The sequence below is a fragment of the Entelurus aequoreus genome, linkage group LG23 (assembly GCF_033978785.1).
Source record: "Entelurus aequoreus isolate RoL-2023_Sb linkage group LG23, RoL_Eaeq_v1.1, whole genome shotgun sequence".
NCBI classification, from domain to species: Eukaryota; Metazoa; Chordata; class Actinopteri; order Syngnathiformes; family Syngnathidae; genus Entelurus; species Entelurus aequoreus.
This window is the reverse complement of record NC_084753.1, coordinates 34243772-34260346: the sequence shown is the minus strand read 5'-3', so window position 1 is coordinate 34260346 and position 16575 is coordinate 34243772. Positions and strand designations below refer to the sequence as shown.

The window sequence follows — 16575 nt, the reverse complement described above, 5'->3', positions numbered from 1 at the left end:
CAACTAAGTCAATTGACCAAAAGTGTATTTATTAAACAGTTATTAAGCAGTGGCACAAACATTCATGTCATTTCCAAAACAGAACGGGCAAGATTGTCAGAGACATTTTAAAACAAGCTATTAGTGCACTTTTGTGCATGATGTCACTAAGATGACATATCAAAACAACACTAAATTAAAGTGCACTTTTTGTACAGAACGCCACTAGAATAGTTTAAAACAAATAAAGTGCACTTTTGTGCATGATGTCACACAAGATATTTCAATAACTGTCAAATAAAAATGAGCTGCAAAATAGGAAATCAAATAGTGTATGTCCTTCACTATGTGGTAGTTTACTGCAGACGTTATCTCCTTCTTTTGTTGACTATTTTTTTCATACGGTGTTGATGTGGAAATGGTTGCTTGGGCATTTTGTGGGTGTGGCACCGAACGGAGATGTTGACATGCGGAGTTTCAAGCACTCCTCATTCTCTAGCGGGTGACTTTTCAAATGGTGCTACACATTAGCAGTAATGCTACTTTTGGTAGCAACGCTTTTACTTGACATATTACTGTTGTTTGTTCAACGTCTTCCCGCCAGACGATGGACCCCGTGCTGTTTTTCTTGGGAATTCAGTGTTTCCCATAAACTGTCAAGATACCTATGGCGGTGGGGGCGTGGCCATGGGCGTGGTCACCATGACATCATCAAGCAATTTGCATAATTTACTACAATGATATGATTTTCTCTAAAAAGGCTAAAAAAATGTATACTTACTAATTAATAATAACAGTTTTGTTTTAAACGTCCATCCATCCATTTATTTTACAATATAATTACAACACTTTATGTACATATTTATATACAGATTTGAACAATAAGTTATTCACTGAAATATATTTATTAATTGTGGTTCTTACAAAAAATATATCTTGTAAAATATAAAAGCTAAAATGTCTCTTAAAGCTCTGCCCCTTTAATTAGTGCATACTAAATAATTTAACTTTAGCCTACTACTACAACCATATTATTTACCAGCAACATAAAGTGAAACAGAGGCAGAGGTGTCCTGCCACAGTCAGTAACAAATAAACAGAAAACAGTAGTGGTGGTAGATAGACAAAGAGCTTCATCAAACATCTGATCCACTGAACAAAGAGCTCCAAAAATCTTGAAATTTAGACTGCCATCAGTTTTACTCCCTACACTTAACCATGTGTTTCCTACTGCCTGCAGACTTTGCACCCTTTGTTATATACACATCTTGTGTTTCTAATATAAATACATTTAATAAAGTCAACTACAAATAAGGCAACAAGAGAAGTATCCTACACTTCTCTTTTGTAAAGTAAATCTGAACAGCCGATATGGGCATCTACATCAACTATATGATTTGCCTGTGAAGCTGGACAGGACAAAAAAAAAAATATATTTTTTTTTTAATTTATTTGTGGCGGACGTAATTCTTTCGTGGCGGGCCGCCACAAATAAATGAATGTGTGGTAAACACTGGAATTAATTCTTCCTTCATTTGTTACCAGAATCGCACCTAACGTTACCCATGCCGCTACCTCTCTGCTCCGCAAGGGCGTATACGTATGTGACGTATGTAAGAAGGTGTGCTTGTTTTATGTCTCTGTGAGAAGGAGAGACAAGAAAGAGTGAGAAACGCCTGTAGTGTAATGCCCACAGCTAAAAGCAACTGCGTGAGAACGTATACTCGAATATCACGATATACCGTATTTTTTTGGACTATAAGTCGCTCCGGAGTATAAGTCGCACCGGCCGAAATTGCATAATAAAGAAGGAAAAAACATAAGTCGCACTGAAGTATAAGTCACATTTTTTGGGGAAATTTATTTGATAAAAGCCAACACCAAGAATAGACATTTGAAAGGCAATTTAAAATAAGTAAAGAATAGTGAACAACAGGCTGAATAAGTGTACGTTATATGAGGCATAAATAACCAACTGAGAACGTGCCTGGTATGTTAACGTAATAAGAGTCATTCAAATAACTATAACATATAGAACATGCTATACGTTTACCAAACAATCTGTCACTCCTAACCGCTAAATCCCATGAAATCTTATACGTCTAGTCTCTTACGTGAATGGGCTAAATATTATTATTTGATATTTTACGGTAATGTGTTAATAATTTCACACATAAGTCGCTCCTGAGTATACTGTAAGTCGCACCCCCGGCTAAACTATGAAAAAAACTGCGATTTATAGTCCGAAAAATACGGTAGTCATTTTCTATACCGCACAGAGACAAACCCGCGATATATCGAGTATATCGATATATCGCCCAGCCCTAATTGAACGACACTCTTAACATTTGGTACCAGGCTTGTTGTGAACCGCAAATAAATGTGTTAGAAATTAAATCCGTTGTATTGTTTTGTCTTCCGGGTATCTTTACCGCCTCAATGCGTCACACCACCAAAATGCAGTTTTGATGACACATAATTTTAAATAAAACAAGTCAAATGTAATTGAACTCTTTTCCTTTGTATTATTGCAGTCATTAATGTAAAATGTATTTGTTAATGGCGTCCATACAAATATCGAAACATGGACGCTTTTGTAGCAGTTTTGCAGCGTTACACATCCAGCAAATTACTCGTTTTTCCCTCAGTTTGCTTGTAACTTCTCTCGCTCTCTGTGCTGCTCGCTCAGGCCCACTTGGCCCCTCCCCCAAGAGCGGGGAGTCAGTACTGAGTGCAGCCAGGGATGATAGTGCCCGTGGCTTTTTTTTCCCAACCAGTTGTGTGTAGTAGAATGTAATAAGGGACATACTTCTATTTTCATAATGTTACATTGTTCTATGTTGTTGTATTTCGTTATTAAAAACATGTTTTTGCGTTAAAAAAAAAAAAAGAAAGCCGTGAGCAGCGTTGAACGCAATTTCTATAGGGCCCTTGTGGGGCTTGTTCGCTGCTCGGGCCCTAAAAAATAAAATAAAAATGTAATAAAGCCACGTCATACTGTCATCATTTGTAGCAACTGACCTTGAACTTGTGAAACAGAGTTATTAACATTTTGTGTTTTGTGGCGAACCATCAGATTAAAGTTTGGCGCCAAGCCACGCCCACATCCTGTAATTTACAAAACATTTTTTTGCAATTTATCCCAAGCCATCAGTTTAGTATCTCTCTGATCACCTAAAGTGCATAAATGACAGATTGGTGATGGCGTGGGGCAGTTTTCCTTGCTAGGCTCCGCCCACTAAGCAGTGAGTATTCAGAGCGCATGTAGTCAGTGCTCACGGCACAGGCAGGCAGAGAGGAGAGACGGTGCGGGTTAGCAGAAAGGTGTTTAGCAGGTGAGCATAATGCAGCGGACTCTCCCCAAATGATAATAAACACTTCCAAGTCAACTACTAGTAACATCACTATGAGCCCGTTGACCTTCTAGAAACATAAGCGGCAGCTCAGCTCGCTCGCAGTCCTTGAGGTAAAGGCTAATTAGCTTTTAGCGTAACGTTAGCTCACTGCGGTGTGTGTGCGTGCGTGTGTTACGGACAGCAAAGCCCTGTCTGTCTGAGAGAAAGACAAGCATTATTGACATACAGTTAACAACTAAGTTATTTCACTTGACCTTTTTCTGTGTTGATTGAGATGTGTTGAAGCAGCAAAAAAGGACACTACGTTAAAAGAAGAGTTTCTGTCTCTGATAGTTGATATAATAATGTAACTGCATCATAAAGCCTACATGAACTACATGGTATTCAGGGATAGCAATAGGAATAGTCTCTCCTATTGCTATTGTACTATTTTTTTCAGCTATAGTTACATTAATCATTAGTAATGTAGCAGCCTAGTGTTGAATGGCAGGGTCCCTGCTATCACATGTTGATAAAAATATAACATTTGCATAATAAAAATCAACTTCAGGCTTCCCAAATGCTGTAATAAATTAAGCATGATGAGTTGAGCATATGTCAGCATGTGGCCCCACTGTTAACTCTTTTTTCCAAACGCTTATTGCAAACGCTTACTTACAGCAAGTCATTATTTTGACTTAGTAAGTCATTATTTTGTCATATTTTTGACTTATTAAATTACTAAATCAAAATATTGACTTACTAAGTCATAATAATGACATACTTAGTATCTCAGGTAACTAGGACTGTTTTGTGTATTGTTTTTACTTCACGGAAAAAATATCGAAATATATATAATAGGGATGATGTTTGATAAGAAATTATCGAGTTCGAGCCCATTATCGAATCCTCTTATTGAACCGATTCCTTATCGATTCTCTTATCGAATCCAGATAGGTTGTTGTATATGGAAAAAAAAAACAATATTTGGTTTAACAAAAGCTCACTTTTATTTTATAAGAAACAAATATATATACATTGACTGTTGTTACCCAAAGTATATTAAGTGGGATTTTTCAGAAAAACAATTGTATAGAGTAACACAAAAACAACCTATCTCTGTGATCACTATAGGTGTATAAATAATAATATAGTGTTAAATAAAATCAGTCCCTTGGGCACAAAACTGAAAATAATACAGCTCTCCAAAAAGTGCACTTCTGCTGCTATTGGAACATACTAACTACACACACTATGACACTAAGAACACCACAGTCATCAATCAACAATTCTTCCCCCCTTACATGAGAGCGAAGCCTGGCAATAATTGCATATTGCCTGTTCTGCCCTCACTGTACGTGTTGAGGTTATACAGCTTGGCAGACAGCTAACAAACAATCCAAGACGTCTAATAAAGTTCCAAAGCAGATTAATCCATTTAGGCTCCTTATTGTTGTTGATCTTGCTTTGTCTTTTCCTATCTTTACTTTTGTCTTGCACTGGACTGTTATTTATTTATTTGAAACTGAAATACGCACAATGACAAATGTATAAGCTATGTGATTCAATTAACATACTGAAATGTAATACACAATATGTAAATATTAGCTTCACACAAATATACAGTACTATCATCAAACAAATACTTCTGAGTGTTGAAACTATTTCGATGGTGGAAATACACGACTGGCAGCCATTTTAAGTCCTCAAAACATCCATTGAAACAGTGCACAAAAATCGTTTTTCAATAAACATCTTAGTATCGAACTTAACCACTTTCCACCTTAATATTGAGTTTCAAAACAAGTTAAACAGTTTACTTACAGACTTATCTTTTCCAAGGCTTGTAAGAGCTAACACAACTTGTCTACTTCTCAATTGTCTCATTAACCCGGAAGCGCCCAATGTAATGACGCGTAGTATTTTCATATCGCCACAAGGTGTCAGTAAGAGTCTACAATCAAATGGGCATAACATTGCAGTCCCACAGGGCATTTCCTGTATGTGGGAAGGGATTTGTTCCCAGGGATTCGAATAAAGAACCGACTCTTTTTCTTAACTATAGTGGCCTCGATAACGGGAACCGGTTCTCAAAAAGGGATTTGAGTCCATGGAATCGGTTCTTTTCTTATCGAACAACCGGGAGAACCGATTTCGAACATCATCCCTAATATATAAGTATATCGGCATTCAGCATATGGAGCGGAAAACACAACCAAAAATTGTAGGCTTCCTCACACGACGAAGCCGCCCTACTTCACCGCAGTCTGTAGTCTATTGCCCCCCCCCCCCCCCCCCCCCCCCCCCCCCCCCCCCCCCCCCCCCCCCAGGCTGTGGTGGCAGCGATGAGATGGAGACGTGATGGCGACAGGCCGAGTTACGCTGTTCCTTACACCCACCCACCCCCTTCCCCCTGGAGAGACACCACCTTAACTAACACATTTTCTGGGGGAAACACTGGTGTGTATATATATATATATATATATATATATATATATATATATATATATATATATATATATATATATATATATATATATATATATATATATATGTGTGTATGTATATGTGCGTGCGTGCTGGTTCAGCGCTCTGCGAGGTTATAAGGACACGTAGAACCAAATGAGGTCATGCGGTCATTTAGCAGGCAACGTTCTCCGCATGACCGATGATGTCACGCTATTGTTCTCAACTTCCGCACGTTGTGCTTCTTTTGCAGCCTCTTCGGGAAGCCCTTTGATGGTGGGAAGAGGATGGATCATGGGGGGCCCCAGCAGCAGCAGCAGCAACCCGCGGAGCAGCAGCACCCCGCCATGACGCGTCTGTACGAGGTGCGCAAGGAGGTCACCTCCCTGGGGCCCCAGGTGTGCAACTTCAGCGGCCTGCAGAACGACCGCGACTACAAGCGTCTGGAGCGCGAGCTGACGCGCCTGCTGCTGGAGGTGGACCAGGTGGCCACGGAGGGCAAAGCCGAGCTCCAGGGCGAGCGCAAGCGGGCGGCGCAGGAGGTGGAGGGGCTCCTGCGCTACCTGGAAGAGAACGCCACGCACCCGTCCCGCCTGGCCATGGAGGAAGTGAGCGACGAGGCGCGGCGGCTGGTGGACGAGCGCGTGGTGGCGCCGCAGCGCTCGGGCAGCGTGGCGGAAATGGACGACGAGCTGGTGGAGCTGCTGCAGCAGCTGGTGCTGAGGCTCACGCAGGTGAAGACGGAGGGCCGGGTGCCGCTGCGCAAGGCCCGCTACCGGGCGCTGACGCGGCTGTGCGCCGTGCAGGAGGTGATGGAGGGCCGCACCCAGCGGCAGACCCTCTCGCTGCCGCTCTCGGGCGAGACCCACGCCGCCGTGGACTCTATCAATCAGGTGATGGCCAAAGTGAGCGTGGCGCGCGGCCAGCTGGTGGCGCTGCTGATGGGCCTGAGCGGCCGGGACAGCTGCGCTCACCTCTCGCGCCTCCTGATGGAGATGCAGGTAGAGCTGGACGCCCTGGACGTGTCCGGGCACGCCGCCATCAGGAACTACCGCAAACAGGTGGTGGAGGAGATCAACGGGCTGCTGAAGCACTTGGACCTGGAGGGAGAGGGAGAAGACACGCGCAGGTAAGACGCCGACTGAAGGGAGAGAGTTCTTGGGAAACCAGCGCCGTCTTTGTGTCCGCAGGTACGACCTGGCTCAGAACAACTCCATCCGCGAGATCGAGGCGGTGCGCGCTCACGTGTCGCACCTGCGCGAGGGCGTCCTGCGCCACTGCCTGATGGGCGAGCTGGGCTTCAGGCCCAAAGCCGAGCTGCAGAGCCTCCTCGCGCACCTGGACCAGGTGGACACGGCCAAGAACCCCTGCATCCGCGAGGCTCGCCGCCGAGCCGTGGTGGAGGTCCAGGCCGTGGTCACCTTCCTGGACCTCCGTGAGACCCTGGTGTCCCGCCAGCCGGGCCCCGGCGAGCACCCGGCGCACCGGGCCGTGTGGCTGGTCCTCGGCAGCCTGTCGGACCTCCAGGCCCAGGTGCTGGGCTTCGACGGCAAGCGCGCCGACAGGAGCTACATGGTGCTGGAGGAGCTGCTCACCAAGCAGCTGCTGGTGCTGGACGCCGTGGACCCGCAGGGCGACGAGGGCACCAAGGTGGCGCGCAAGCACGCGGTCAAGTTCGCCCAGAACATTCTCAGCTATCTGGACATGAAGACGGACGAATGGGAGTACTGACCCACGGGAAGCCAACTCCCAGAATGCACTGCGGCACTGCTTTCTTTCCCCTTGTCCAACCTGCTGACTATGAAACACTGCGTTTTGTAGGTTGTGCGTGTTTGTCGTCATCGTGGAAAAGTGTGTGTGTGTGTGTGTATATATATATATTAGGGCTGCAACAACTAATCGATTAAAATTGATTATAAAAATAGTTATCGATTAATTTAGTCATCGATTCGTTGGAGCTATGCGCATGCGCAGAGGCAATTTTAAAATTGTAATTATTTTATTTTTTATTTATTTATAAACTGCAAAATTTACAAACAGCTGAGAAACAATAATCAAAATAAGTATGGTGCCAGTATGCTGTTTTTTTTCAATAAAATACTGGAAAGGATAGAAATGTAGTTTGTCTCTTGTATCCGATTATTAATCGAGTTAATAATCGACAGATTAATCGATTATCAAATTAATCGTTAGTTGCAGCCCTAATATATATATATATATATATATATACGTATGTATATGTATGTGTATATATATCTATATGTATGTGTATGTATATACTGTATATATGTATGTATGTATGTATATATATATATATATATGTATGTATATATATATATAATTATGTATGTATATATATATGTATGTATGTATATATATATATATATTAGGGCTGCAACAACTAATCGATTAAAATCGATTATTAAAATAGTTGCCGATTAATTAAGTCATCGATTCGTTGGATCTATGCTATGCGCAGAGTTTTTTTTTGTTTTTTTTGTTTTAATTAAAATGTTTATTTTTTTATTTATTTTTTTAATAAACCTTTATTTATAAACTGCAACATTTACAAACAGCTGAGAAACAATAATCAAAATAAGTATGGTGCCGTTATGCTGTTTTTTTTCAATAAAATACTGGATAGGATAGAAATTTTGTTTGTCTCTTTTATCCGATTACTAATCGATTAATCGAAGTAATAATCGACAGATTAATCGATTATCAAATTAATCGTTGGTTGCAGCCCTAATATATATATGTATGTATATATATATATAATTATGTATATATATATATATAATTATGTATGTATGTATATATATATATATATATGCATGTATGTGTGTATGTATATGTAGTTATGTATGTATGTGAGAGCTAAGAGTTTTTGAGATCCATCCAGCTTAGTTTGGGCTTCTCTACACGTGCGACAGATGTGGCAGCAGGTTGGAAGTCTTAGACTCGAAGAGGACGAGGTTTTGTAAGATGTTGGACGTGACAAAGCAAGAAGACGGGAGACAAAAGTCTGGAGTATCTGTGCCTTCATGTTCACGCTTCCCAAGCCGCCTCGCATCACGTGACCCCCACACCGCCCCCCCCCCCCTCGCCCACCAGCGTCACGAAGAGCACAACAAACTTGCACTAAGACGTGTCATTTTATAATCAGCGGCGTCCAAAGTGGCTCCGAGTCTCACCAAAACACACCCGTTACCGAAACCGGATATGCAAAAGCATCGGGACGGCTCCGGCGAGGGGAAACTGGAAAATAGGAGATCTGCGGACTCGCACTGTCCCAACACTTTTGTCCATTTTGTAAACATCAACATGACAGGAATGTGTTCCCAGCACCTTACCTTTAATATTTACCACCTCGGACTGATGAAATATTGGAGTTTGACCAACTTGAAATGTGACGTAAAGCCCGCTTTGAGTTGTTTCCTTGCAGTACTTGGAGGTCAGCTGTCCAAAGTGCCCATTTGTATTGGCCCGCTACATTTTGGAAAGATGCAAAGTAGCAAAACAGAACGCAACAAAAAAAACGCATAAAAAAAACTACAACCTTCTAAATAGGATCTTTACATGATGAGCGCCCTTTAGGCATGAAATAACACCCTTGATTTAGTAGGGGGGGTCAAAAAAATTTTTTTTTAATGAATCACAATTCTTATGTGTAGAGATTCTTTTAACCGATTTAAAAAAGTCAGTCCTGTCTAGGGATGATGTTTGATAAGAAATTACCGAGTTCAAGCCCATTATCGAATCCCCTTATCGAACCGATTCCTTATCGATTCTCTTATCGAATCCAGATAGGTTGTTGCATATGGAGAAAAAAAACACAATATTTGATTTAACAAAAGCTCACTTTTATTTTATAAGAAAAATAAATAAATAAATATTGACTGTTACCCCCCTAAAAAAATAAAATAAATAAATATTGACTGTTGTTACCCAAAGTATATTAAGTGGGATTTTTCAGAAAAACAAATATATACAGTAACACAAAAACAACCTGTCTCTGTGATCACTATAGGTGTATAAATAATAATATAGTGTTAAATAAAATCAGTCCCTTAGGCACAAAACTGAAAATAATACAGCTCTCCAAAAAGTGCACTTCTGCTGCTATTGGAACATACTAACTACACACACTATGACACTAAGAACGCCACAGTCTTCAATCAACAATTCTTCCAAAAAATTAGCATGTCTGCTTTTTAGCTCAGTCATTAGACCGAGCTACGTCATTTCCTGTGATGTCCCAAAGGGCATTTCCTGTGAGACGGGATTCGTTCCCAGGGATTCGAATAAAGAACCAACTATTTTTTCTTTACCATAGTGGCCTTGATAATGGGAACCGGTTCTCAAAAAGGGATTCGAGTCCATGGAATCGGTTCTTTTCTTATCGAACAACCGGGAGACCCGGTTTCGAACATCATCCCTAGTCCTGTCCAGCCACTCAAACATATTGTTGATGTAGATTATCTATATCTGCTGTACACATTTACTTTAGGAAAGAGACTTGCCTTATTTGTATTTGACTTTATTAAATGTTTGGGTAGAATTTTATCAAACAAAACAACTTTTCTTTGACGTAATATATAACTTTATCACAGCCGTTTTGTTTATTTTATGGAGGAATGTAGTTACTCATAGAACTGGCACCCAATGTTATTAAAAAGTACGGATTTTGAATCGAGACTCGATTCTGAATCCAATAGTTACCCCCAAGAATGGAATCCACAGCCCTAATATTGAGTCACCTTCACACTGGTTATAGCCAACATAGTAATGCTGCCTAAGCCAATCAGTGGCCCTGATACTGGACAGTCTCGTCCAGTGGCCAACAGTACTCAGCGTTTACGCGCATTCTTAAAAGTCGTTAAATGCATTTAACGAAAATTATGGCCTTAAATGGCATAAAAAAAAGCATTAAAAATGTTCACATAATTTGAATTGGCAACAAAAAAGACAAAACTACCACCCAGTTTTTCCAATTTGGAATATAATGAGGGTATTATTAAGACTTGAATTTATGTTTGATGTGTGTTTACCTATTGTTGCGTCGGACCAGTTCTTCCTCCAAGGGAATCTAAGTTACTGGTCAATCCCAAGTTCTTTCGATGACATATGCTGAGTAAGAAGGACCATCAAGACAGAATTGGAATATTTTCAAGTTTTACTAAAGCTTTAGGAGTTCAACTTAACCAATACATTCATATCGGCTACTCTAGTCGATCTGGCATTCCAAGGGAAAAGCCAACTTTTCACACAAAGAAAACCGCCATCTCCCCCTCGCACCACTGATAAGAAACCAGTGGGTGTTGTATTCCACATTCCTGATGGTTTAAGACACTAAACAGACAATCTGAAGACAAAGAGACTGGTAGAATACACAAAGAAAAAGTACTAGCTACTAAAACATGGCTATGAATAGAGAAATAACTCTTAAACATACATGCATCCTTCCACACTATTTAAGTTACTCACCTTCCAGTGACAATAGTACAAAATAGAGTAATGAAAAATACTTTTAAAAGGGTTACTTGCATTGTTATTACCGCATTTTCCGGTCTATAGAGCGCATCGTTATTCAAGCCGCACCCACTACATTTTAGAAGAGATAACTATGTTGATAAATAATATAAAATATATTTGTAAATGTTTATTTACATTAATTGTTTCCAAACGGTGCCAGTAAAAAGGCTGATCAAACAAAAGTAGACCCACTAGCTCTCCAATCAGCTAAACAGACTCAATAACTCCACGGTGACGTCTTGGTGAGTTTACTGAGGGATTAGTGAAAGTGAAACAATACAAAAAGAATGCCGTTGTAAGTTAATAATACTAACACAGACACCCGTAAACATGTTTGCATATGAGCCAATGTTAACGACGTCCTTCCATTGCAATAGTAGGTAGAAATATGCATGAAAACTCACACACATCACATCACACACAGCACAGTTGAGTAAGTATGAGTAGTGTTAGTTATATTGTAAAACTTACTCTGTCGGTGTTCTGTGAAAACTGTTGAGTACAAAACATTACGGCCCTTACCGAAGAAAAAAATCCATAAACTAGCAGCACCGTTTTATAAGTCGCTAAGTTCAAAGTGTGGGGGAAAGTAGCGGCTTGTAGTCTGGAAAATACACTATATGTTACTTTTACATTAGTGTTTATTTTGTTCACAGATAATGTCAACTATTCAATATTATTATTGTCAACTTTGTCCATACAGACTATAGTATGCTTTTGACTGTGTGTGTGTGTGTGTGTATATATATATATATATATATATATATATATATATATATATATATATATATATATATATATATATATATATATATATATATATATATATATATATATATATATATTATATATATATATATATATTATATATTTATAATTATATATATATATATATATATAATTATATATATGTGTGTATATACAGTATATAATTATATAATATATATTATATAGTATATATATAATAAATATATATTATATATATAATTATGTATATATATATATTACATATAATATATATGTATTATACATATATATAATATGTATAAATATATATATATATGTATATATATATTACATATAATATATAATATGTATTATATATATATAATATGTGTGTATATATATATATATATGTATATATATATACACGTATATATATATATATATATATATATATATATATATATATATATATATATATATATATAAACAATCTGCAGTCGGACATGGGCATTAAATTTGTTTTAAGTTGCATTAAAAAGCATAACATTTGATTTACTGCATTTGTAACAGTGAAAATGTATTTATGGCAGGCCACCGCAAATAAATGCATTTGTGGTATTTCAAATGTATTTTTGTCAGGCTGCAATAAATAAATATAAATGCATTTGTGGCAGTGAAAACGTATTTTGGCAGGCCATGACAAATAAACGTATTTGTGGCAGTTCAAATGTGTTTTTGGCAGGCCACGACAAATAAATGCATTTGTGGCTGTTGAAATGTATTCATGGCAGGCCGCAACAAATAAATAAATGTATTTGTGGCAGTTCAAATGCATTCATGGCAGGCCACCACAAATGTATTTGCGGCAATTCAAATGTATTCATGGCAGGCCGCAACAAATACATTTATTTGTGGCAGTTCAAATGCATTCATGGCAGGCCACCACAAATAAATGCCTTTGTGGCAGATTAAATGTATTCATGGCAGGCCACGACATATAAATGTATTTGTAGCAGATTAAATGTATTTCTGGCAGGCCTCGACAAATGTATTTACAGCAGGCCGCGACAAATAAATGCCTTTGTGGCTGTTCAAATGCATTCATGACAGGCTGCCACAAATAAAAGCCTTTGTGGCAGGCTACATGTAATCATAGCAGGCCGCCACAAATAAATGTATTAGTGGCAGTTCAAATGCATTTAAGGCATTTAAATGTATTTGTGGCAGTTCAAATGTATCTACGGCAGGCCGCCACAAATAAATGCCTTTGTGGCTGTTCAAATGCATTCGTGACAGGCCGCGACAAATAAATGCCTTTGTGGCAGATTAAATGTAATCATACCAGGCCGCGACAAATAAATGTATTAGTGGCAGTTCAAATGCATTAATGGAATTTAAATGTATTTGTGGCAGTTCAAATGTATTTATGGCGGGCCGCACCAAATAAATGCTTTTGTGGCTGCTCAAATGTATTCATGACAGACCGCCGCAAATAAATGCCTTTGTGGCAGATTAAATGTAATCATACCAGGCCGCCACAAATAAATGTATTTGTGGCAGTTCAAATGCATTTAAATGTGTTAGTGGCAGTTCAAATGTATTCATGGCAGGCCACCACAAATGTATTTGTGGCAGTTTAAATGTATTCATAGCAGGCCACGACAAATGTATTTGTGGCAGTTCAAATGTATTCATGGCAGGCCAACACAAATATATGTATTTGTGGCAGATTAAATGTATTCATGGCAGGCCACCACAAATAAATGTATTTGTGGCCGTTCAAATGCATTTAAATGTATTAGTGGCAGTTCAAATGTATTCATGGCAGGCCACCAAAAATGTATTTGTGGCAGTTTAAATGTATTCATAGCAGGCCACGACAAATATTTGTGGCAGTTCAAATGTATTCATGGCAGGCCACCACAAATGTACGTATTTGTGGCAGATTAAATGTACTCATGGCAGGCCACTACAAATAAATGCCTTTGTAGCAGATTAAATGTACTCATAGCAGGCCACAACAAATAAATGTATTCATGGCAGGCCACCACAAATAAATGTATTCATGGCAGGCTGCCACAAATAAATTCCTTTGTGGCAGTTCAAATGTATTCATGGCACGCTGCCACCACAAATGTATTTGTGGCAGTTGGAATGTATTCATGGCAGGCCACCACAAATAAATGTATTTGTAGCAGATTAAATGTATTTATGGCATGCCACCACAACTGAATGTATTTGTGGCAGCTCAAATGTATTCATGACAGGCCGCAACAAATAAATGTATTTGTGGCAGTTCAAATGTATTCATAGCAGGCCATGACAAATAAATGTCTTCATGGAGGGCCAAAATAAATAAATGTATTTGTGGCAGTTCAAATGTATTCATGGCAGGCCGCTAAAAATAAATGTATTTGCGGCAGGTTAAATGTATCTATAGCAGGCTGCCACAAATAAATTTATTTGTGGTAGTTCAAATGTATTCATGCCAGGCCACGACAAATAAATGCCTTTGTGGCAGATTAAATGTATTCCTAGCAGGCCGCGACAAATAAATGCCTTTGTGGCAGTTCAAATGTATTCATGGAAGGTCGCCACAAATACATGCCTTTGTGGAAGTTCAAATGTATTCATAGGCCACGACAAATAAATGCCTTTGTGGCAGATTAAATGTATTCATGGCAGGTGACCACACATGAATGTATTTGTGGCAGTTCAAATGTATTCATAGCAGGCCACCACAAATAAATGAATTCATGGCAGGCCAACAGAAATGTATTTGTGGCAGTTCAAATGTATTCATGGCAGGCCGCAACAAATAAATGCCTTTGTGGCTGTTCAAATGTATTCATGACAGGCCGCGACAAATATATGTATTTGTGGAAGTTCAAATGTATTCATAGCAGGCCACCACAAATAAATGTCTTCATGGCAGGCCACAACAAATAAATGTATTCATGGCAGACCACCACAAATAAATGCCTTTGTGGCTGTTCAAATGTATTCATGACAGGCCGCGACAAATAAATGTATTTGTGGCACTTCAAATGTATTCATGGCAGGTCGCCACAAATACATGCCTTTGTGGAAATTCAAATGTATTCATAGCAGGCCACAACAAATAAATGTATTCATAGCAGGCCACAACAAATACATGTATTCATGGAGGAACACCACGAATAAATGTCTTCATGGCGGGCCACAACAAATGTATTCATGGAAGGCCACCACAAATAAATGTATTCATGGCAGGCCACCACAAATAAATGCCTTTGTGGCTGTTCAAATGTATTCATGACAGGCTGCTACAAATAAATGTATTTGTGGCACTTCAAATGTATTCATGGCAGGTCGCCACAAATACATGCCTTTGTGGAAATTCAAATGTATTCATAGCAGGCCACAACAAATAAATGTTTTCATGGCAGGCCACAACAAATAAATGTATTCATGGCAGGCCACCACAAATAAATGTCTTAATGGTGGGCCACAACAAATAAATGTATTCATGGCGGGCCACAACAAATGTATTCATGGCGGGCCACCACAAATAAATGTATTCATGGCAGGCCACGACAAATAAATGTCTTCATGGCAGGCCACCACAAATAAATGTATTCATGGCAGGCCACCACAAATAAATGTATTCATGGCAGGCCACCACAAATAAATGTCTTCATGGCAGGCCACCACAAATAAATGTCTTCATGGCAGGCCACCACAAATAAATGTCTTCATGGCAGGCCACCACAAATAAATGTCTTCATCGCAGGCCACAACAAATAAATGTCTTCATGACAGGCCACAACAAATAAATGTATTCATGGCGGGCCACTACAAATAAATGTCTTCATGGCGGGCCACCACAAATAAATGTATTCATGGCAGGCCACCACAAATAAATGTCTTCATGGCAGGCCACCACAAATAAATGTCTTCATGGCGGGCCACCACAAATAAATGTCTTCATGGCAGGCCACCACAAATAAATGTCTTCATGGCGGGCCACAACAAATAAATGTCTTCATGGCAGGCCACCACAAATAAATGTCTTCATGGCGGGCCGCCACAATAAATGTATTAGTGGCAGTGCAAATGTCTAGGAAAGTGCTCCAAAGAGGTATATACTGTAGTGTGCTGATGTCACAGTACAGATGGTACTAAGCTGGGTGATGGCTGCCACACATCATAGCTGCAAGGTCAGTGGCAGCACTTTGGACACGCCTGCTTTGAAAGGTGAATATTTGATACCCTGAAGTATTTCCAGTCCCTCTCTCTCCTCTCACCAGACAACAGTCTTCCACCCCGGGAAGAGAAAGGGGAGGGTTGCCGTGGCAACCGTTAAGAAGCAGGAAGAGTCTTGGAAGACTCTCGGAGTCTTCTAGAAAGTGTGACTGTGTGATCAATAAAGACTGAAATGTGACAGCAGACCTTTTCTTTCACAGCAGGCAGCAGCCTCCTTACTTGAATGCTGCATGATGGAGGCTCTTTGACAAGGTGAAGTTACAGAGTGGACGTGATGGAGGGGAGGGAG

The 16575-nt window shown here is 39.7% G+C and overlaps 1 protein-coding gene across 4 annotated transcripts in view; it reads left to right on the top strand.

Moving 5' to 3' along the window:
- Positions 1 to 16575, top strand: part of bag5 (BCL2 associated athanogene 5) — a 19116-nt gene extending 2541 nt beyond the window's left edge. For 3 of the 4 annotated variants that reach the window (XM_062035035.1, XM_062035033.1, XM_062035034.1), the window contains 2 exons: positions 6034 to 6909; positions 6971 to 7913. In XM_062035035.1, coding sequence (XP_061891019.1) covers positions 6034 to 6909; positions 6971 to 7511 — 1417 coding nt within the window. In that variant the 3' untranslated portion in view covers positions 7512 to 7913. Of the gene's footprint in view, positions 1 to 6033; positions 6910 to 6970; positions 7914 to 16486 lie in introns of those variants that run through there. The other variant, XR_009824260.1, reaches the window with a different exon arrangement.